Source organism: Vitis riparia, chromosome 16 (genome assembly GCF_004353265.1).
Source record: "Vitis riparia cultivar Riparia Gloire de Montpellier isolate 1030 chromosome 16, EGFV_Vit.rip_1.0, whole genome shotgun sequence".
NCBI lineage: Eukaryota > Viridiplantae > Streptophyta > Magnoliopsida > Vitales > Vitaceae > Vitis > Vitis riparia.
In genome coordinates, this window is record NC_048446.1 from 23,050,214 (window position 1) to 23,073,136 (window position 22,923).

Sequence of the window (22,923 nt, forward strand, 5' to 3'; positions counted from 1 at the left end):
TTATTTTTTGATATTTGTTGAAAATAAAAATTATATTACATTTTAATATTTGTTAAAAAAATGAATTTTTTCTCAATTTTTTGAATTTTTTCAATAATTTAAAAATTGGTAAATATTTATTTATTAATAATATTTATGATTAAAACATTTAAAGTTCATAAAAAAAAATCATAATATATATATATTAGTTTTATTTTTTAAATAAAAATTTGATTTTCTAATAAGAATTTTTTATTTTGCAAAATAAATAATAATAAAAATTTAAAAAAAATAATAAAAAATAAATTTATGATTCATAAGATATGTATATCCTATAAATCATAAGTTTATTAATATATTCTTCATTCAATGGAAAATGCATATTTTGGAATACCATTTTTAATGTTATTGGATGTGTTACGATATGTAAGGGGATATATTCTGTTATGTTTATATTTAGTTTGTAAAATGAAGAAAAAATATGTTTGATATTTATTTAAAAAAAAATTATATTATATTTTAATATTTATTATTAAAAAATACGAAATTTCTTGTATGTGGTTTGGTTTTCTAGAACAAATTTAGAAAAGGTGGTAAAGATGCCCTTAGACTTGGAAGTCAAAACCATGGCAGCCCCTCGTTCCAAGGCTGCCATAATAAGCCCATAATTAATTGAAGAAGGATTGGATTTCAGTTTCACCAACCAATATACGACCTCTGAATCAACAAGAGAGACCATGTCATTGTAGTCAAATTATTTGGCATACCAATATAGAAATCTCTTCATTTTGGGCTTTTTTTTTTTTTTTTTTAAGGAAATAATTAAATAATTAATAGAAATTTCGACGTGTCTTCAACAACCACACAAGGATGGTAGGTCGTTGATTCATTTTCTATCTTCTTTGGTCTCTTATTAAGAGACGACCCACCTATTCAAATTCCCATTATTTAACTCTTTTGGCTCTCACCCACCGTTATACTTATTTTATAAGCTTCTAAGTAGCTTCAACCCGAGCCAATCTAAAAATGGTTTCAATTATAATAACTTTAATCTAGAGTCTGTTTAATAGTAATTTTAAAAAATATTTTTAATATTTAAAAATTTGTATATTTCAAATATTAAAAATGTTAGAAAAATTTCTTAGAATGGTTATCAAACGCCTTTAAAAATATTTTTTAGTGATTTTTGATAGAATCATATCGTAATTAATTTTTTAACATTCACTTAAGTTGATTGTCCAAACTTTAAAAGTTCATCAAATACTTAGGATTTGTTCGGTAATATTTCTTAAAAAAACTGCTTTTTGAAAACTATTCCTAAAAAACGAGTTTTGATTCTTTTCAAGAATTAAATTTTACATGAAAACTCTAACATAAAAAAGCAATTTTCATGAACTTGTTCTCCTTGAAAATACTATATATTTATATATAATGTAAAAATTTTCAAAGTATTTTCCATATTTTTAATTATTACATATTAAGAGCTCGTGAGTGATTTTACAAAACATTTTAATGATAAATTTTTTTAATTATTATAAATATTAAAAGTGTTTCCTATAATTACTACTAAAACGAGTTCTAAATAACTAAAAACATCAAATAAAAAATTAATTAACAAAATCAATTTTTAAAACAAATTCTTAAGAAAAATGTTTCTTATTGAAAATTTGTCAAATATATTTTCAAAATTACAAAACTGTTTTTAATAACGGTTTTCAAACAAGATTTTAATTGGAACCATTTTTAAGCTTTTTAATTTTCCTATTTATTGTCAAACACACTGTTATTGATAATTTAGTGATATTTTCTTGAAATTGAAGTTGCAGTTCTACGTCCAAAATCATTTTTGCAAAAAATGTGGAGGCGTAAATCGAAGCCGAAAGCAAAGTGGCACACCCACAAAACCCACATGAAAAATCCCAAAAATCTCACTCTCATACCCTAGATTTCAGATGGATTTGGTCCCAGGGCTGATAATCCCTTTTACAATGACCCATTTTCGGCTGAATTCAATGGTTCATACTCCCAAAAGCATATTCATCCCAAGCCGATTTGTAAGGCTCCCATTGATGATGATGCTGATTCTCCCCACTTGTCTGTGACTTTCGGTAGAAAAGATCAAGGAAAAGGTCCCATCACAGATTCACCACATCTAGAGACACATTCCCTACAAAGCCATTGGCAGCCACCCTCACTTTCTGCTGCTGTTTATAATTAGAAAATATTCCAAAAACCAAAACCCACATAACGAAAGCAGGACCGTCCCTTTGTGGGGAAGAGAGGTGGAAAATGGAAGCGAATCATCCGCTAAATACTAATATGATAAACGAGATGAGAGGAGAGATAAACAAAAAAAGGGTAGCTTTCTGGTAAGCCTGGTGGGTCAAGTGGTGGTATCCCTTTACCGGTATTTCGGTTTATTACCCTGTATTTTCCATTTCCCCAAAGTCTCCTTCCAATTTCAGACAACCCCATATCCATATCGTCATCGTCTTCATCCTTTTCCTTGTTTGGTTGATAATTTGTGACAGTATATATACATTCCATTAGGGTTTTTGGCTTCTGGGTTTGCAATGGCGAGAGAGAAGAGAATGAAGAAAGGAAGGGTATCAAGGATTGGGAACTATGCCATAGCCTCCTCCTTAAGGGATCACCACCACCACCCTTGTATTTCCTGCACAACCTTCAACATCCTTGCTCCTATATACAAGCGTCTCAACCATGAGGTGCTTGTTGCAATTCCCCATTCAGCATTATCTCTGAATCAATTCATTTCTTTCCCAAATTAATGTAATTTATTTCATCATTGTTCATAGGATACCAACTGCAGGGAAAGCGATTGCAGAACATATTGGCTCAGCAGGAACCGGGCAATATTGGATTGGTTGATAGATGAAAGATCTTCCATTATTTGTCTCCAGGTTGGCATTGCTTTCACCCCTTTAAGCCAATCAATCCAGATTGTCCATTATGTTGCGTTTGTGTTGAATTTCTCTTCTATGTTTGGCATGCTTTTTGGCATAGGAATTCTGGGTTGGGAATGAAGAGCTTGTAAATTTGTATGAGAAGAGACTAGGCGATGCCGGCTATATCAATTTCAAACTTGCCCGGACGAACAACAGAGGAGATGGTAAGCTTTTCCATTTCCTCTATTGATTTCAATTCCAATGCTTTCTCCCCTCCCCACCTTTAGGTTCATATTTTCCTTGTGGGTGTACTGAACTATGGAAGAATTATACATTGTAGTAGACCTTGATTGCAATAGTGGTTGGGGTTGGTGTGTTCTCTCCTGATGTGAGATCCTTCTTTTGGGGATTACAGGGTTGCTGACTTCTGTTCATAAGGACTATTTTAGAGTTCTGAACCATAGGGCGTTGCTCTTCAACGACTTTGGGGATCGCGTTGCTCAGCTGCTACATGTTGAATTAGTTGCCCCTTTTCCACATTGCAGAAGTAGCAACACCCACCAAGAAATTCTGATAGTGAACACCCACTTGCTCTTTCCTCATGATTCTACTTTGTGTATAATTCGGTTGCAACAGGTGATTCAATTTTCCATTCAGTTCATGTTATCATATCTGCTCTTGCTTGATGCCTTCTTGCATTAGCTCATGGTTGTAAATTCTTGCGTTTTTGTAACAGGTTTACAAAATTCTGCAATATGTGGAGTCCTATCAGAAGGAAAACAAGCTTAATCCCATGCCCATCATACTCTGCGGGTAAATTTATGGTTACCTTCCAGTTCTATAGATTTCTTGCTGCTTTTGGACTGTGATCAATTGGTTTCAACTCTCATGTTTTCCACCATATTTTTGCAGTGACTGGAATGGCAGCAAGAGTGGGCATGTTTACAAGTTCCTTAGATCCCAAGGCTTTGTGTCATCATATGATACTGCCCATCAATACACTGATGCAGATGAACATAAGGTCAATACCATTGAATTCACAGTAACATTCTCAATCTCTTGTGCTGATGCTTATGTTTGATTCTAATGTTTCATATGTTCTCCACTCAGTGGGTTAGCCACCGCAATCATCGAGGAAACATCTGTGGTGTAGATTTTATATGGCTTCTTAATCCAAATAGATACAGAAAACTACTGAAGACAAGTTGGAGTGAGGCAGTATTTGGCATGTTCAAGGTGTGTAATTCCTTTTTTTCCACCCTTCATCCTTTTCTAGTTACAGGACAGGGGCTAATTCTTTGAGAATTGATCTCATGGTTATAATCCTTGATGACCAACAGTCATTATGAATTTAGAATAATTCAATAATTGGCTTCTAGATATGAAAGGCTATATGGAGACTCATATCTCTAACAGTGGAACTTTTTATTTTTCAGTATCTTCTACGAAGAGCTTCGCTGACAGAAGATGATGCTTTTGCCTTTTTGAAGGCTGATAATCATGGTGATTGCATTACCTATTCAGACTTCTGTGAAGCACTTCGACAGGTACTGGTATATTCATCAATTTAAGCCTTTCATTCTTTTTTTGGTGAGGGATTTAAGACATTTGTTCCAGGGAGAAAGTAGGCTGGCCTAATAATATTCTGTCAATCTGCAGCTTAATTTAACAGGCCATTGCCATGGACTGAGCGATGAAGAGATAAATGACCTCTGGGTCCAAGCAGACATAGATGGGAATGGTGTTCTTGATTATAAGGAATTTCAGGTAACTTATATCCAGCAAGAGTCTGTCTTTCCATGGTTTTCCAGCGGTATTTCATGTTATGGTGGTTACATTGTGAGATAATGGCATTGCAGAAGCGAATTTGGAATCCAACATGGTCACAGCAAAGAGATGAAAATATCAACGAGGCCTGGGATGAAGTTATGAAGGGTCCCAAGGAGCAAGCCATTGGTTTTAGTGTGAAGAATGCAGTTCTCTTCCCCTCTGAAGTGGAGAAAGGAATGTGGCCTGAGAACTATTCTCTTTCTGATCATGCTCGACTCACTGTGGTATTCTCACCAGTAAGGATGCCCTGTGCTCAGATTACATTCTGACCAACCCCAGGTGGATACAGCTTTGGTGTAAAATTTGTATAGCAAGAACAGTGAATACAGGAACCCTCTACAGAAACCATCTGCCAATGGATGATCAAAAGCAATAATGGTCAAGATTCTCATTGAGCCATGAGAAATGCCTCTTGCTTCCTCCCTTGCTGGGCTTGGGAATGTAGATTCTCTTACACTCAAGGAGGAAAAGAGGGGGGAAAGTTCTAAATCCATTCCTTATCACACAGCTCTGTTGGCAGCCAACTCTGACATCACCCGATTTTGTTTTAGTCTTTTGGTGTATTTAACAGGCAAAAAGGAGAAGAAAGAGAGACTGCAAATCTGTGTAGTTTTGGGAAATATGCAGCCCCATACACTCACATTGTTTTGTAGCACAGAGAGAGTCCAGTTTGTCTTAGGAATTTTGTCATTTTGAGTATACCATACAAGCATCTTGTAATAGATCCCAGCTCAGTCTCTTCCTATCAGATATACCAGATAGAACATTACCCGACAGAAATTGTACAGAATACAGATTTGCACATAGCTTGAATGCCCAAAAGATCTTAATTTTTAATCTGAAAGAAGCTTTTTCCATAATGTCCTTTTCCAAGATGTTGTCATACTGACCACCCTTTACTTTCTTGAATTCCAAAACAAAGTATTATCTTCCTATTACTTTTAAAACCACATAAAGAAGCCATGGCAGTGCTAAAGGAACAGAGCAAAGTGTGAGGAAGGCATGGACTTTTGCAGCATGTTCATGGGGTGATCAAGATGCTAGCCCTCCGCCTGTGGGGCCATAACCACCCTTTCCTTCAAAGAATCTACGGGTCAATCTTTGTTTGAGTGATAATAGCCACTTGCCTGAGCTGCCCACCGTCCAAGCCTGCATCTAGGCCTGTAGAGCCACACAAGAGGAATCATCATGAGTTCACTAACTGCAGTCCCCAATTGCAAGAATGGAAGTGAAGCCCAACCAAACTCCCCTAATTCCTCTTACACATTCCATCCAACTCTGTATACAACACTCATACAAGCATGCTTCCTGACCAAAGGAGTGGTTCTAAAGTAATTAGACTTAGCTCAAAATTTAGAAATATGTATCCCATGTGTGATGGGTCTTCTAAGAGTTTTGAGTTAAATTGACCCCTTTGGGCAACACAAGATGGTCCTTCTATTTTGAAACTTACGGTTAAAATAGATTTTTTTGGCAGACACAAGACATTTTCTTTAAGTTTGTGTTGAAATTAGTTTTTTGTGTTACATAGAAGTAATGATGAAAATATCGGTAATTATGGATATGTCGATATATCTCCGAATATTTTGAAAAAAAAAAAATTTCATAAATTTAAAATTAATCAAAATTCATGAAAATGTAAGAAAAACCTCATAGAAATGTAATTATAAGTATAATATACATTTTAAAGTTATTTTGTTGAAGAATTTGATATATGCGTGATATAATTTATCATATTTAATAATAATATCGTATACATCAATAAAAAATATGAATTTTATAAATGTGCATTTATTATTAAATTACATAAAATATTATTTCATAATGATATTATGATTTTCAACTATAATATATCCAATTTTAAAATATATTTAATATCAAAATTATGATCTATTTAATTCAATTATATTAAATAATATAAAATAAATGATGATATATTTATAGTTGTGATATTTAATAATAATGTTTATAACTTGAAAACATATTTTATGCATATTCATCTAATTTGGATGTATTTAATGACATAAAAAAATAATGATAATTTGTATAAGTTTTTTTTTTATTTTAAAATTTTGATAATTTTATTCAAAAGTTAATATTTATTTTATATGTAATTATTATATAAAAGTCACAATAACCCAAATTAATTTATTTGTATTAAATTTATTCTGATTAATTTATCATATATATAAGTAGGGCACTCATAGGCGTGCAAGCATGAGCGGGATTTGGGCCTTGGTGGGTGGGCTGATGCAAGTTGGGCTTGAACGAAAGAGTTTTGGGGGAAAAAAAACAAAAGAGGGTGACATGGCTATGACATTTCCTATGCATTTATTGTGTCGGAGTTTACCGATATGTCGATATATCTCAACATTTTCATCATTGCATAAAAGTCATATAATTATTTTTCTACTTTTTTTTAACCATGCATATGGTAGAAAATTGAAACTCACCCCAACCCCTCTCTAGACTTAGACCTAGTTTTAGTAGATCCTATTAATTCCTTTAACTGTTCCACCACTACATTAGGAGTCCATGTTAGGTGGATATGAAGTTGAATTATAGGTCAAAAGTATCATGCGAACATGATAAAAGATATTTTTTCGATAAGTATTGAAAAGACATCATCGATCCACTAATATTATGTGTTCAATTGTGATCCATTGATTTTATTTTCGATTATCATTTGTTTGTATAACATGAGTCTCATCTTTTCGTACCTTAATATTATTTATTTATATCTTAGTCCTATTGCTTGTAACATCGTTCAACGACCCAAATTTCTAGATTAAGAATATCATATTTACCTATTCGTTACCTTAGCTTTTTCTTATGCTAAAACCCTAGTTCCAAGGTGTGAATTGAGGGGAAAGAAGACCTTTGAACATGAATTTTCAAAAGCTAAGACTCCATTGGATTCATAATTTGAAAATGACAAAAGAGATATGATGGTGGGCGGTTAATGAGATGGGCCATTTTAGATATGGAGTATGGGTGGGGACTCTTGTGGGTGTCCTCCCATATGAGCATTGCAACTTTGAGCATTTTCTATTGGATGTTTAGTGGGTTAGTCAAAGTACTTTTCCCATACCCATATGGAAAATGCCAATACCTATTTTTTCAAAGATATTTAGAAGGAAAATAGGATATGAAATTTGTCTGGAATTGGGATTTTGTACCATAAGAATCCCACAAAGCTTGTGTCCTCTTCTATTTCATCCATTTCCAAGCTGTGTTTTCTTGATTTCTTAACCACTTTCACTAAGTTTCCTCCTTTCCTGTCTAGCCCTAAACATAATTTCACTTGGATTTTTCAGTTTGGACATGAGACCAAATGACACCCCAATCCCAATTTTTCCCTCTTGAAGGTGCCACCTGCATAAAAACCATGATGAGACACAATATTTGCTTAGTAAGGACAAGATAATCTCAAAATTGAAATAATAATTTTGATTTTTGATCATGTTGATGTAGAAATATAAACATTCTCCTTACCGTTAATCCATGTTAGAAACATCATAGAACATGATCTTATTTGAATAAAATATAATCTTTGATTCGTTAAAATTTAGTTTAAAATTTTTATTCGTCGAAGTATTTCATCTAACTCCATTTTTTAATCTATCAAAGAATACTACATCATTTGTGGTTAGATATTTTAATCGGTGTTGAAAGTTAATATTTATTTTTTTATATCAAAAAAAGTTCAAAATTTATTTTTCTTAAATATTATCGAGTTCTCAAGGTGATTATGATTGAAAGGGTATGATAAAGTATAAAATTACATTTGATAGTGATTTTGAAAAGCGTTTTTAGTTTATCTAACACTTTAATAATACATATTTGTAAGTATTAAAAAAATTTAAAAACACTTTTTAAAATTACTTTCAAATAAACTCTAAGTCATTAAATAATAATATAATTATATAAGATAAAATTGATTCTATTTTTCATACAAATACCAATGATGTTGGTGGGACCCTTTTGGATTTCCCATTGGCTTCTTCTTTTCTTTGTCCTATTCTTCTTTCATCATATGCAAAGTATCTAAACTTCTCAATCTTCCTCAGAATCTTTCTCCTTTCCATCTCCATTCTTCTCCAAAACCCACCTCTTGTGGTGTGGGAAGGTTCCCATCCTTGTAGCCATAGGGGGGCCCTTTACCGATTGCCTCCTTTTTTTTCCACATTCTCCTTTCTCATGTTCACACTATACCCCTAAGCACACAATGGGCCTTCAATTTACAAGTTCAAAGGGTTTAGAGCATATTTGATTTTCCAAACCATTTTTAAAAATAATTTTTCAAAGTAGCTTTTAATTATTTAACGCTTTCTAAAAAAAAAAAACTTGAAAGTACCCTTAATTTATTCTTACAAATATATATTTAAAATTATCAAACAAGTTTTTAAGTTAAAAACCCTTAATCACATTTGTGTACAATATTAAGAGGGTTAGAAACTTTTTTAAAGAAAATTTAAGGTATTGATTTAGTATCGATAAAAAGATTTAATCATGATTTTTAAAAACAGTCAAACTTAAAATTTTATTAAAATAAAGAAATGACATTAAGAATGCATGAAAGCTAGAATGAACAATGCTTAGATTTAATGTAGAATAAAGAAGCGATGAGTGCGTGAATGCCAAAATGAACAATGCTTAGATCCAGAATGAACAATGCTTAGATTTAATATAAATTATAAAAGAGTGATAATTAGAGGCGGCTTTTATAAAGCTCTTAAAAAAGATGATAAAGTTTTTGCTTTACCAACATTATCTCTTTCTAACCCTTCAAGTAAAATATGACAAAAGATAAAGATCCATTCTTATGGTTTAAAAGGTGGGTCATGATGGATAATAAAAATAATAATTATTATTAATAAGAATTAATTAGAGGTTTTTATTGGACTCATGGAAAAGACGATGAAGTTAGTTTTACCAATAATTTGATTTGATGTGTTATCTCTTTCCAATCCTTAAACTAAAATACGACAAAAGAATTAATTCTTTTGGTTTAAAGAGGTGGGTGACGATGGATAATAAATATTATTATTATTATTATTATAATTTTGCTATTTAATGCATGTCTCTTTTCAACCTTTTGAGGAAACTAAGGCAAAAAAAAAAAAAAAAGGGTTTTGGTAGTTTTTTTTATTAAATATTACCCGATTCTTATGAATTCATAAATTTAGCGATTAAGAAATTTTTAATTAATTTTTAATTTTATATATTTTTTTTATAATTCATTCTAAAGTAAAAAAGTGCAATAATTATACTTGATAGGATACCAAATCCTAAATTCCTCATCTAGAAAGACACCCACTAAATTTGTGGCTGATATTTTATGTAGGAAGCTTTCAAAAGAAGCCATGTGAGAGGGAGTTAGGATTATTTTAGGACTTCCACCAATTAAATACTTTTCTTTTCTCTTTCCTTTTTATTTATTTTGTGACATAATTCCAGGAATCAAACTTCCCTTTTTCTTTCTGTTCCCTGGGATCCTTTTCCCTTTAAGTCCCCAATTTTCTCCAACACCCTTCCTCCTCTTGTGGTTGTAGGAAAGGATTCCCAGCCCATAGCCTCTACCGACCGACTCCTTTTTTCCAGACCTTTTTCCTTCTTCGCTTTCATACTAGTCAGCACACTGGTGAGTAGTAACTCATCCACGATATTACCACACCTTGGGTGTTAAATTTACAAATACAAAATTATTTTTCGGTTATATTTGTTTTTCGGAAAGTACTAATAAAAGAAAAAAAATTAATAAGAAAAGAAAATTATTACTATGGACTCAAAGGGTTTTCGGGTCAAATAGATAAAATATCTCTTACTTAACCAGATATTATTTGTTTTGAACCTAAAGAAGTCCTCACGGTTTTAAAACTGATTATATGGTTAAGAGGATCGCATATATATATATATATATAATCTGCTATCAAATATCACATATGTAGAAATAATTCATTGATTTTTTCACTTTTTTTTTCATTCGATTTTTCTTTTTCTTTTATTTTTTCCCATAACCATAGGAATAAAATTATGTCTAAAAACTCAAAATCTTTTCTATTATGTTTGATTTTTGAAAAATTCGAGGGAAAATACAATAAAAAGAAAATGGAGATGAAAAAAAAAATTTTAAATAAATAAATTATTTTTTATATGTTATTTTAAATTTATTTAACTTATTTTAACCCTTCGGTATAAAAAAAATGCATGAATTTTTAGAACTTTTAATTATATTTAATTTTCTTTTGAGATAAATCAAATATAAAAGACATCTAAAAACATTCTAAATTTGTTTTAAAAAGCAACCTATTTTTAGAATAAAATGTTGGTTAAAAACAAACTATAAAAGCACTTTGATAATGTTTTTAGTAATGTTTCATATGGGAAATTATTTTAAGTTCTTTGAAAGTTACTTTGGGAGGTATGATCAAGGAATCTTGGAATCTTTTGTAGGGTTCATGGAAAAGATTATCAAATTGGTTTTACCAACAAGTGGATGCCTCTTCACTTGTCAATTCTTTAAGAGGGATATGCTCCAAAAAGAACCCAAAAATAAAATATTACTTTTAATTTTTTTAATTTTTTATTACTATTATAATTCTTATTCTTATTATTAATATTAGTTTTACTTTTGAATTGTTTAATCATTTGAGGTATGGGGAAAGAAAAAGAAAAGTAACTTCCTAATAAAAGCACTTTTGGACTTTAGCTTATAATGTAATTTGATGCATCATGCTTAAAAATTTACTAAAAAGTTGTTCGAAGGCAAAGGGTAACGCAATTTATGAAAGGATGTGACAAATAAACTAAATAATTATTTTTCTCTAAATTTTATATTAAAATAAATTTATATCTTATTAAAATTTCTCTTATTTTTCCTAATATTTTAATTATTTTTTAATTTTTAAATTCAAGACCAGTTTGGATTAATTTCTAAAAAGCAGAAAAATTTTGTTTATCGTAAAAATTCTATTTTGATTGATACAAAAACTTTTGTAACTCGAAACCTAATATTTTATTTATATTGATTTTCTTAGATATTTGATTTATTTAGAAATATATTTATTTATATTATGAAAAAATAAGAAAAAAAATTTATGGAAATAGATTTATATTAATTAAATTTGGTAAAGGTATTATTATTATTATTTTTATTTTTAATAAAAATATTTTTGAAATATAATTTCCAAATATAAAATTATTCTACAACAATATTAAGTCCAATGCTATGTGTTGTGTTAAAAGGTGACAAGTTAATACATTGGGAGGTAAAACGCGTAGCTTGGTCCCCAAGCAGGCCAGAAATGGGCCGGGCCGTTAAAGTGAAATCAGTCGCTATCCAGGGGCCTAAGTTGGCCCGCACCGTAACTGCCATTGAGTCATTGACTAGAAACCAGCTTCCCTGCTGCTTCCTCTCGGCTCTTGAAGTGGAAAGTGACGTTCGCCATCTTTGTGTAGCCACGTCATTGGGTCCTTCTCACAACCCTTTTTACATTCCTAGTACGCTTTTACTACCGAATTTTCCACGTAGGTCCTCCATTTTTTCTAATATTACATTCGCGCCCCTGCAATCCACGCGGTATATACCTACTATATATATCTGAATACTTTCTCGGAACGTGGCTGATCCATATAGTCATTCTCTCTCTCTCTCTCTCATTTTCGATCAATGCTTCCTCTCTGAAACCCCTTTCCCAAAATTTTCTTCTCTTTCTGGGTTTTAGGGATGGCTGTTCTGTCTTTCAATTCTCTGCCTCTGGGGTTCAGGTTTCGACCCACTGACGAGGAGCTGATTACGCATTACTTGCGCTTGAAGATCAGTGGGAATGATGAGGAAGTCAGAGTCATTCGGGAGATCGATGTATGCAAATGGGAGCCCTGGGATTTGCCTGGTATGTGTTTGATTTTTGGTTTTATGGTGTTGGCTAATTGGGTTTTGGGTTTTTTGGTGGGTTTTTGAGTTGGGTGTTTCATGTTTGTGGGTTTTGCAGATTTGTCGGAGATCAGGACGAACGATATGGAGTGGTTCTTCTTCTGTCCCCGGGATCGGAAGTATCCGAATGGGCACAGATTGAACAGAGCGACGGCAGCTGGGTATTGGAAAGCCACCGGAAGGGATCGGCAAATCAAGTCAAAGACGCGCTTGGTGGGGATGAAGAAAACTCTGGTTTTCCATACTGGGCGAGCTCCTCATGGGAAGAGGACCGTTTGGGTAATGCACGAGTACCGTGCCACTGCTAAAGAGCTCGATGGTACCCACCCCGGCCAGGTACATCTCCTCTCCCCTTTTTGTTGATTCCTTTGTTAAATTTTCATTTCCAGCTATCTTGATCATGAATGCTTTTGTTTTACTTTTGTGTTGATGTTTCTCCGGAAATCAATTTGAATGCTTTTCCCAATTTTGATTGTTTACTACAAATTGTACTGATCAATCATCATAGGAGTCAATTTCTCCTGAAATATCTTGGATTGTGAAAGGGGTATCTGAAACAATCGGATGTTTTTGAAGCTGAAATTTTCTGTGTTTATCATGATCTTGCGTGGTGAATATTTTGAAAGTTGAAACTCTAATTGTGAGGAACATTGCATAGTTGTTTTTGCCTGTAAATTGTTGGTTTCCGAATTTCCTCTGTTGTATAATGTTTTTGTGTAGAATTTTAGTGACAATACCGTGATGCCTGATCCGAATTCATTTGTTCAATTGTTCACATTCTGCAGGCAGCATTTGTCCTCTGTCGCTTATTTAAGAAGCAAGATGAGAAAGCTGAAGGGTTGAACCCTGATGAAATTGAACCCACTGTTCCATCCCCTACCCCAGCTAATTCTCCCGAGGAAACAGAGTTTGAGGTTGCATTACCTCAAGTAGCTCCAGTGGAAAAGCAAGAAGAAGAGCAACCTGGTTTTGCTGAAGGCTGTCCAGGTGAAAATCCTGATGAAATGACCGCTGAGAGTTCCGTTCCTGTTGGTTTCTGCAGCAATCCCCTTAATGCCTATGATGAAGAAGACCCATTGGCAAAACTAACAGCTGCTGAGGTGAGAAGGGGAAATGACTTCAGCTTAAATATTTAAGATTTTTAGTCGGGAATGAATGAAATACCAAGCTTGTTTATTCTTTGCTTCTACTTCAGGTGGATCAATCTCTGCAAGAGGACTTTGGCTTTTATCAGGATCAAATGCTAGAGCAATTAGATTGCCAGCTTTTCTCCCCGGTGCATTCGCAGTGGCATATGGGGTTAGAATCTTATGTGAGCTACCCTGGCACTGGCAACTTCAGCAATGGGCACAACGGGGAAAATGAGTATGGCACAAATGAACAGGATCCTGATGTTACTGAATTTTTGGAGTCAGTCCTCAAGGAAAATGGATCATGCAGTGAGTCAGATACAGTGAGTCAAACACAGGTAAACGAATTTTCCCGAGATCCTTATTGTTCATGAATGGTATTGTAAGTTCCACTTCCAAACTTTGAGTTGTGTCAATGTGGATCTTGAATGCCATAAAGGCATTATTCCTCAATGGTTATTTGCCTTTGTTCGTCCTTCCAGATAAATTATTTGTTTTACAAGTTCTTTTTTTAAGTTTTTTCTTCTATCTTCAGCTTGATCTGGAGTTTGATGCTTCTGCGGTCATTGTTGATAACATTAAAACAGAGGCACTACAAGAGATGGAAACAAATATCAGTGCTTTCAAGACTACCACTGGCAACAGTGCTGTCGAGTACAGTAGCAATATGGGTTTCTCATGTAATAACTTCGGTGATGATGCTTTCTCTGTTGGTTCTACTGTCAACCAGTTAGATAATTTGTTCAATAGATTTGAAGAATCAAGCAGTTACACAAATGCAGTTGGCAGTAGTGATATTACTGGACCTGTAATCAAGATAAGGACACGGCAACCACAAATTCAATCAGATGCCAACAACTGTGGGCCACAAGGAACGGCACAGAGAAGAATTCGTCTGCAGACAAAACTGGAAGTTGTTGGACATGCTTGCAGCATGTCAAGAGATTTGAACTGCAAGGAAGAAGCTGAGGTGAGAAGTTTACCAAGGGAACCTAATTATGAGAATTCTAATGATAAATTTTTGGGTTCTGAGGCCTATCCAATTGTCATGTGCAGGTGGGACAAGCTTCACAAAGCGATACTAGTGGTACCACTGATGAGAACCAGAAAATTGAAGTCAAGAAAGTTGATCAAGAACTGAAAATGAGCATGAGCCTGCTGAGGTTCAGGTCAAAATACAATGTTCTGATGGGCAGTGACAAAAAGGTTCCATCTGTGTTCTCAAAGGTTCGGGTTCCTCCTGCATGTCACCTAATTGCCTCGTCTGTTTCTTTGCTTAGGGTAGTTGGGCTTGTAGGCTTGTTTGTAATTTTTATCGGCACCTGGATATGCCGTGAATATTCAGTAGCGTAGGGGGCACTTTTTCTGTATGTAACTCTGCCCCTGTTTAATCTTTTGTAACTAATTATGATACTAGGGCGGGATAGATCTGTTAGGTTTATAGTTTTGTGACATGTATGTTAGTATTTATGTTGACTTGATAGTGGGATGTTACTTGAGTTGAGACTTTGATGTACAGAAACTTCAACCTTGAGAGGTTTTATTGTATCTTCTTTTGTGATGGAAGCTTAGATGCATATAACTAAAATAGAGCATATTGTTGTTGTTTCTGTTTTGGCTTTAGGTCAGTGTGGTTCTTGATGTTGCTGGGTTCTAGTTTAGGGCATCTATTCTGAGTTTGTTGAAATGGCCTACATGTGTCATGCTGTTGACTTCTTAACCCAGCATCTACTCTTTCTCTCTCGCTCTCTCTCTCGCTCTCTCTCTCTCTCTCTCTCTGTGGAAGTCCAGTCACCAGTCCAGAACTCTTTCTCTTTTACTTTCTTATTTTTGGAATATTTGATCTCTCTCTCTCTCTCTCTTTGTGGAAGTCCAGTCACCAGTCCAGAACTCTTTCTCTTTTACTTTCTTATTTTTGGAATATTTGATCTCTCTCTCTCTCTCTCTCTCTCTCTCTCCCTCTCTCTCTCTCTCTCTCTCTCTCTCTCTCTCTCTCTCTCTCTCTCTCTCTCTCTCTCTCTCTCTCTCTCTCTCTCTAAGTCCAGTCACCAGTCCAGAACTCTTTCTCCTTTACCTTTTTTTTTTTTTTTGGAATATTTGACCTCTCTCAGCTAATTTGCTAATGATTATTCCATTTCCACATGCAATTTTATAAATATTCCATATATTTAAGCAGCCAATTTACCTACACTTTTTATGACTATTCCATTTTTGTTTATGCATTTTCTAGAGCTATAAAGCTATTTTTGGAAATAATATAATTGATTACTATTGAAGGCATCTTAAATTTTTATAAATCATCCCATTTTGCATGCTTTTATTTCTATAAATCACCCCTGTGTCTACTATTTTGCATTAAAAACCAAACAGAGAACAACAAACTTCCAAGGTAATATCCATTTTTAACATTTATAAAATCATCCCTATTTTCTTTTATAAATAAAGAGATTGTATTAAAAAACCATCAAATGACTTAAATTACAAGACAGAAAAACACCCCTCACAAGGCCTGAGGAGCAGCCCTACCCACACCCTTAACGGATTGCCACCCAACCAACAAAATCAACTAAGATCGAGGGATCATATTTTATAGACAACTTTGTCTTGGATCAAAGAAAATAAACAAAAGAAGACTTAAGCCTTTGAGTTGAAAGCTCAAAATCATCCCTATTTTACAAGCTTCATTGTTGAACAGTTATGTTAAAATTCCAGGTCAATGTACTGGTCCATCAATTCAGTAATTTATATTAGATATACAATTTTTCTGAATTTCACCATTATCATCAGGCTTCCAACTGTCCAATTTAAAGATGTACATATGTTATTCTTAAATTGGGCGAGATCATAAAAAGAACAGTGAATAAAATAAAAGAAAATTTTTAAGAATGGAAAATTCCAAGGATGAACAAATATGGGTGCATTCAACAATAGAAAAATGTGATGAACCCATTACATATTAATACTTAATAGGGTATAGAATGGATCCATTTATCTTTGTTTCCATTAACAAAATTATTCCATTGTAGTCAACAAAATAGAATAAGAGTTCGTTTGACAATTATCGTAGATAGATTAGTCCTGGTTGGCTCACACACTCCAGAAAAGGTTGTCAAACAGTCTCCTCCCTTCTCCCTTCTCCCTTGACGCTTTTATTGGCACTTTTTCTGTACATAAAATCAATCAACTCAATCGCCGGTCCACTCTTCTTTGTTTTGATTCTGGTTTATAGTTGTTGCCCTAAGGAGGTTAAAAGAAAAGAAGATGGGTTGTGATTCGATTACCCATGTTGTGCTGCTTTTGCTTCTGTTGGGGCCATGCCTCTGCTCAAGGGAGGAAAGCTCTGCAACCCAAATTTTGAGCTCAGCCAAGAAAGACAGAGAATGGTTGGTCTCAGTAAGGAGGAAAATCCTTGAAAACCCGGAGCTCAGATTCGAAGAATACAACACCAGTGCTCTTATTCGTGGGGAACTCGACAAACTGGGCATCTCCTACACTCACCCACTTGCCAAGACTGGCATTGTGGCAGAAATCGGCACTGGTTCTGGCCCAGTTGTGGCTCTTCGAGCAGACATGGATGCTCTCCCTCTGCAGGCACCTACAACAGTTTTGAGTTAGATTGAGAATTTGGTTGGATGGGTTTTGTTTTGATTTGCTTTTATGGTTTGTAGGAGCTTGTTGAGTGGGAGCATAAGAGCAAGATTGATGGGAAAATGCATGGGTGCGGACACGATGCCCACACCACTATGCTGCTGGGGGCTGCCAAGTTGCTTAGTCAACGGAAGCATAAACTTAAGGTCTGTTCTGTAGAATAGTTGAATTTTTTTTAGATGATTGTATTAGAAATTGGTAGTGAATGCCTTGATGTTCATGTGTGAATTGAAGGTTGTGAAATTATCTTTTGGGTTTTGCTTGATGTTTAATTCTGGGAAAAATTTCTATTATTTGATTGTATGTTTGTGTGTATAGCTTCTGTGAACACAACAAAAAATGGCTATTGATTCTGTGTTAATCACAAAATGGTTCTTGTATTATATTTTGGTAGAGAAAAATGCTTTTCTTCAGTTCAAATTTCAGTGGAACCACATAGTCCATCCCTCTTTCTGGATTATAACAAAGAGAGGAAAATGGCTAATATTGCCCCTGAACTTTTGTTCTTAGTGCCATGTATCAATTAAGTGTTGGAAACTGCAGTTGCATCGCCTTACTCATAACATAAATGGAAAATAGTATCGACTCTTTATGCCGGAAATTGTCATTAGCCCTCTTTCATGTTTCTTAGTCTTATCTTGTTCTCTCAGCTTGAAACCCCTAATCTCATTTAATGGCAGCACGTTTACAATATGAGGAAATCCCTCTCTCTCTCTCTCTCTCTCTCTCTCCCTCCCTCCCTCCCTCCCTCTCCCTCTCCCTCTCCCTCTCCTTCACTTACCTACTAGTAAGTTCAATGGCAATGCATTGCAAAATTAAACTCTCTTGGGTGCTGAGCAAGTGTTACTATAGGACCTATAGGTTCATTGGAGCCTTGTTTGGTTGAGTAACTCATCTCTTTCTCTCTGGCTAAATTCTTTGATTTATATGTCCATGTAGAATTTTTATTTTAAGGTACTTATCTAAATTAATCTGTTATACCACAGATGGAATTTCGTAACTTCCCTTTATTTGGTATTGAAGGGAACTGTGAGACTTCTTTTCCAGCCAGCTGAGGAGGGAGGATTGGGCGCTCGTGAAATGATCAAGGTGGGTGCTCTTGGTGATGCTGAAGTGATATTTGGAATGCATATTGATCATGAAACACCCACAGGCAGTATAGCGTCTCGTTCAGGACCTCTCCTAGCTGCAGTGTGCTCCTTTGAAGCAAGAATAGAAGGGAAAGGTGGGGATGCTGCAGAACCCCACACTAATGCAGATCCAATACTTGCAGCATCATTTTCAATTTTGGCATTGCAACAGCTCATCTCAAGAGAATTAGATCCCCTGGACAGCCAAGTATGTTCCTATTTTATCTGTCTGTTTAGTACCTATAAGTCTGTAACCATGGCTGGAGACCTTTGAGAGAGCCTTGAGACAAACTCCTTTTATGACCTTAGTTTAACCTTCCAACTATTTGATTTTATATGTTTCTTTTATAGATCATTTTCTTCCTAAAGCACAGGTTCAAAACCCAGAACCTTGGAGATAAGACTACATTGGGTAAGGGGGTTTAGTTATTGGCCAAAAGGCATGAAAAATTTTACGACTCAGTAATATCTAAAAGAATCCTTCATGATTATTGAAGATGCAAAGTTTCTATTTTTCTACTGGTAACAGGAAATTTGCCTTGGGTTACAAGGGGCCCAACTTGCCCTTTTTATGGTTTCTTTCTACGCGTTGCTTGGCATGGTGGCACTAGTTTTTTGCAGGCTTTTTATCTGTTCCAAATTTGCAGCTTTTAGCTTTTTGTCAGATGTGTTTTATTTCTTTATGGCCAAGTTGCCAATCGGGTGAATTTAATGGTCTTCCTAGGAAGAGGGTTACTCCTGAATGCCGAAGGTGTGGGCTGTCCAATTTCTCCCACCTCCAATTATTATTTGCCCATTTCTATACCCTTTTAGCTGTTTGGATATACAAAAATGGATCTATAGAAAATTTGAACATGTAGACTATTGTCTAATGTGTCTTAATGCTAATGCTTAGTTTTTCTATGGAAGGTGCTGTCTGTTACTTCTGTGAAAGGAGGGACAACACTGAATCTAACTCCATCACATGTTGTGCTTCGAGGAAGCTTAAGGAGTCTTACCACTGAAGGTTTGAAACAACTCCGGAAGAGAGTGAAAGAGGTATGCACCAATTCTGAACTGTCACTTTTGCCTTTCCCTTCTCCTCAAAATATTAGAGGTAAAGAATGACCCTTCATATCCACAGTCCAAGCAATTATTGATTTAATACACTTTGCTTTGGCTTGTCTGTTGAATAGACACTCCCTTGAGTAACTCCTTTTCGTTTATCGGTTTTCTGGTGGTGATTTGGTTACTCAAACTTATGCCAGCTTCCCTCCTGAGACCCTGAAAATCAGCTGAAAATAAACCATAAATTTACAACTCAATTTTGCATTTTTTTTCATTTTTTATTTTCTTCGGTGTACCCTAAACCTTAAACCCAAAACCCTACCGGCATTGCTATATTTTGTGTGATGAAGCCATAGAGTTGTAGAATCAAGCAATGAGGCATAGTATCATGTAGGCATCATCCCTTCCAGTTCCCATAGTTCTTTTTCCTAGTTTTTCAAGTCGTATACTTAGCTGTTGGTATATTGTTGCCTTCGCTTTTGAGTTGCCCAGGGATTAATTTTCACCATTATATTCTACTATTCTCCTTATATTGGATGGATTTCCATTCATTGAAGAAATTACCTGGTAGTTTCTCTCAAGAGAACAAACAATTTAGATGAGTAAAGCTGCTAGTTCACATATGGAGCTTGTTGCAGGTTATTGAAGGGCAGGCAGCTGTACACCGATGTAATGCATATTTTGACAGAACAGAAGATTACCTTCTTCCTGCAGTTGTGAATGACGAGGTCATGCATCAGCATGTGCTGAGGGTTGGGAAACTCGTGCTTGGTCCTGAGAATATCCTCATAGCTAACAAGGTGATGGCAAGTGAGGACTTTGCCTTCTATCAAGAGGTGATTCCTGGAGTCATGTTTAGCATTGGAATTAGAAATGAGCTGGTGGGTTCTGTTCACTCCCCCCACTCCCCTCACTTCTTTCTTGACGAGGATGTCCTTCCAATTGGGGCAGCACTTCACACTGCTCTTGCTGAGATATATCTGGATGAGCACCAAAATCCTACTCTACCTTAATATTTTCAGAGGAGACTGAAGAAACCCTGGTGTATCTCCTATTTTGAACCTTTTGTATATGCTATAAACAATGAATGTATCTACGAACTAACCCAATTACATCCTTTGCAGTACTTATTTATCACTTACGTGTTCTCAGTTGTGCTTGATTAGATGGGGGAGGGATGAGGAGAGGCTCTACCCTTTTCAAGGTTCAAAATATGTGGCTGAAGGAGATCGGCTTCGAAAATTTGCTTAAAGGGTGGTGGACGGGTATAATTTCAGAGGCTCTTATGGCTTCATCCTAGTTATGAAGGTGAAAGTGTTGAAATCAGATTTGAAAATTTTGAACAAAGAGGTGTTCGATAATGCTTCGGTTAGGAAGGAGTTGGCCTTCAAAGACGAGGGTTTTTGGGACGCCGAGGGAGGACGTCCTTTCTCATAGGGGGATAAGGGAAGAGTATCATGAGTGGGCTCTTTTTGCAAGAGCTTTGTGGAAACAAAAATCTAAGGAGATTTGGCACAACAAAGGTGATAGGAACATTAAGTTCTTTAATAAAATGGCTAATTCTCATAGGAGTAATTTTATGACTAGGATTAAAATGAATGAGAATTGACTATTTGAGGAGGACGAAATAAAGGAAGGGGTGGCCAGGCTATCTCTAAGAAGGGGAGTTGTGTTTTGTATCCCTCTTTTTGGATGTGCATTTTCACTCCTATTGAATACTTTTTGTCTACTTTGATGTGTTGCTTTTAATGCTTATTTCTAAAATTTCATTACCTATTAAAAAAAGGTGGATGATTGGTTTAAGATATTCAAGTTAGACACATATACATAAATAAGGAAGTTCGAACAAAATTTTTGACTAGACTAATTTGGTGTTTGGTAAACAAACTTAGAGTGCATTTGGTAGTGATTCTGATAAGTGTTTCTAATTATTTTTTTATGCTTGAAAGATAAAAATTTTTAAATGTTAAAAAAAAAAAAAACTAAAAATACTTTCTAAAATCACTATCAAACGCACTCTTAATAATTAAAGTGATATAATAACTTAATTAGAGTCATTAAGTATGTTTGGTAAAATAATTTAATGGTATGACTTAAAGTCAAAAATAATTTTAAGTAATAAATAAAAATAATTAACTTTATTCTTAAATTTATATATTCATTTTACTTTTTGTTTTTTATCTCTACTTACCATAATTATCTCGATGATATTTTTTACTATTCTATGACTTCCACTGTTATTTGACTTTTTTTTTGCTGTAGTGATAATTTATGAGGATGAATATGTCAATTTGATGATTTAAAATAAGTTTTAAGTTAATTTTATCAAATATATTTAATGCTTAAAGTAATAGTTAAATAATAAGTTTTAAGTTAACAACTTAAATATAATTTAATTTAAAATCAGCTTAAGCCATCAAGTGATAAATCTTAAGTTTTATCAAATACCCAATAGATAGAAAAGAGATGTATGATATATTAAATAAAAGTTTGATTTAGTAGAGAAATTAAGTTAGATACCCTCTAACATTAATCAAGATGTACATATTTTATCCCTAAATTGAATAAGTTCATAAAAAGAGGATAGAATAAATAAAATATTTTTTTTTTTACAAATAGAACCTTTCAATAATGAACAGATATGGTTCTCTTAAATAGTGGAAAATGCATTGGACCCATTGTGCATTAATACTTGTTAGGTATAGAATACATCCATTTATCTTTATTTCCATGAGCCAAGTATTCCATTATTACCGCTAAGGTAGTATAAACATTAACATTAGCCCTCCCTATAGGCGGAACAACTCAACAAGTTCCCATTGAAGTAGGATACATGCATCAATTTGCTCGAAATCATAATAATTTATTATTATTCAATCATCGAACTAATCAATTCAATATAATAAACTAAAACTCTAATTTTCTGTTGAGTGATAGATCAAGTAAGTCTTGAATGAGTTCCTCGTATCACATTTTATTATATGATATTTCAGAATAAATCATCAATATTTCAGTATAGGTCCAGGATAATCCTTTATTTCATAGTCTGAACTTAAGATCATTAAATATAATTCAATTAAAATATTTATGAAAGTATGGTTTTCTCTATTCATTCACAATTTTATTCTAATCAACCAATTTTATTATGGGGCTTCTTGGTTCTTATGGAGTTAATTTAGTGAAATTTCGTCCAATAAAATAGAAAAATTATAAATCTCCAAGATAATAGATAATGTTGATGCCTCTTGATCAATTGAGAGCGATGCTTCTCCCTTCTTTCCTGCAAAAGATGTATGGACAGGTTATCCGGACACACC

General features: G+C 34.2%; 3 protein-coding genes across 3 annotated transcripts; all 3 read left to right on the plus strand.

Moving 5' to 3' along the window:
• The first annotated feature begins 1,903 nt into the window (after positions 1-1,903).
• LOC117933053 (uncharacterized calcium-binding protein At1g02270) lies at positions 1,904-5,572 on the plus strand. The gene is made up of 10 exons (XM_034854412.1): positions 1,904-2,705; positions 2,796-2,900; positions 3,004-3,109; positions 3,301-3,521; positions 3,622-3,698; positions 3,798-3,906; positions 3,996-4,121; positions 4,322-4,432; positions 4,545-4,652; positions 4,745-5,572. The coding sequence occupies exons 1-10, from the start codon at positions 2,553-2,555 to the stop codon at positions 4,982-4,984; spliced, it is 1,356 nt and encodes a 451-aa protein (XP_034710303.1). The 5' UTR covers positions 1,904-2,552; the 3' UTR covers positions 4,985-5,572.
• Positions 5,573-12,347: 6,775 nt separating this feature from the next.
• LOC117933803 (NAC domain-containing protein 91-like) lies at positions 12,348-15,389 on the plus strand. The gene is made up of 6 exons (XM_034855347.1): positions 12,348-12,610; positions 12,710-12,987; positions 13,437-13,751; positions 13,847-14,119; positions 14,317-14,751; positions 14,838-15,389. Exons 1-6 carry the CDS (start codon positions 12,445-12,447, stop codon positions 15,132-15,134), a joined length of 1,764 nt encoding a protein of 587 aa, XP_034711238.1. The 5' UTR covers positions 12,348-12,444; the 3' UTR covers positions 15,135-15,389.
• A 1,462-nt stretch (positions 15,390-16,851) lies between these two features.
• LOC117934190 (IAA-amino acid hydrolase ILR1-like 5) lies at positions 16,852-20,743 on the plus strand. The gene is made up of 5 exons (XM_034855830.1): positions 16,852-17,372; positions 17,450-17,575; positions 18,453-18,767; positions 19,469-19,597; positions 20,245-20,743. Exons 1-5 carry the CDS (start codon positions 17,043-17,045, stop codon positions 20,617-20,619), a joined length of 1,275 nt encoding a protein of 424 aa, XP_034711721.1. The 5' UTR covers positions 16,852-17,042; the 3' UTR covers positions 20,620-20,743.
• Positions 20,744-22,923: the final 2,180 nt, after the last annotated feature.

Excerpts from the sequence above, each read along its gene's own strand:
- LOC117933053 (XM_034854412.1), top strand. The coding sequence starts at position 2,553 with ATGGCGAGAGAGAAGAGAATGAAGAAAGGAAGGGTATCAAGGATTGGG. Across the intron at positions 2,901-3,003 it reads CTTCCATTATTTGTCTCCAG|GAATTCTGGGTTGGGAATGA; the intron begins GTTGGCATTGCT and ends TTTTTGGCATAG. Across the intron at positions 3,907-3,995 it reads CTGATGCAGATGAACATAAG|TGGGTTAGCCACCGCAATCA; the intron begins GTCAATACCATT and ends TTCTCCACTCAG.
- LOC117933803 (XM_034855347.1), top strand. The coding sequence starts at position 12,445 with ATGGCTGTTCTGTCTTTCAATTCTCTGCCTCTGGGGTTCAGGTTTCGA. Across the intron at positions 12,611-12,709 it reads GGAGCCCTGGGATTTGCCTG|ATTTGTCGGAGATCAGGACG; the intron begins GTATGTGTTTGA and ends TGGGTTTTGCAG. Across the intron at positions 14,120-14,316 it reads ATACAGTGAGTCAAACACAG|CTTGATCTGGAGTTTGATGC; the intron begins GTAAACGAATTT and ends TTCTATCTTCAG.
- LOC117934190 (XM_034855830.1), top strand. The coding sequence starts at position 17,043 with ATGGGTTGTGATTCGATTACCCATGTTGTGCTGCTTTTGCTTCTGTTG. Across the intron at positions 17,576-18,452 it reads AACGGAAGCATAAACTTAAG|GGAACTGTGAGACTTCTTTT; the intron begins GTCTGTTCTGTA and ends TTGGTATTGAAG. Across the intron at positions 19,598-20,244 it reads TCCGGAAGAGAGTGAAAGAG|GTTATTGAAGGGCAGGCAGC; the intron begins GTATGCACCAAT and ends AGCTTGTTGCAG.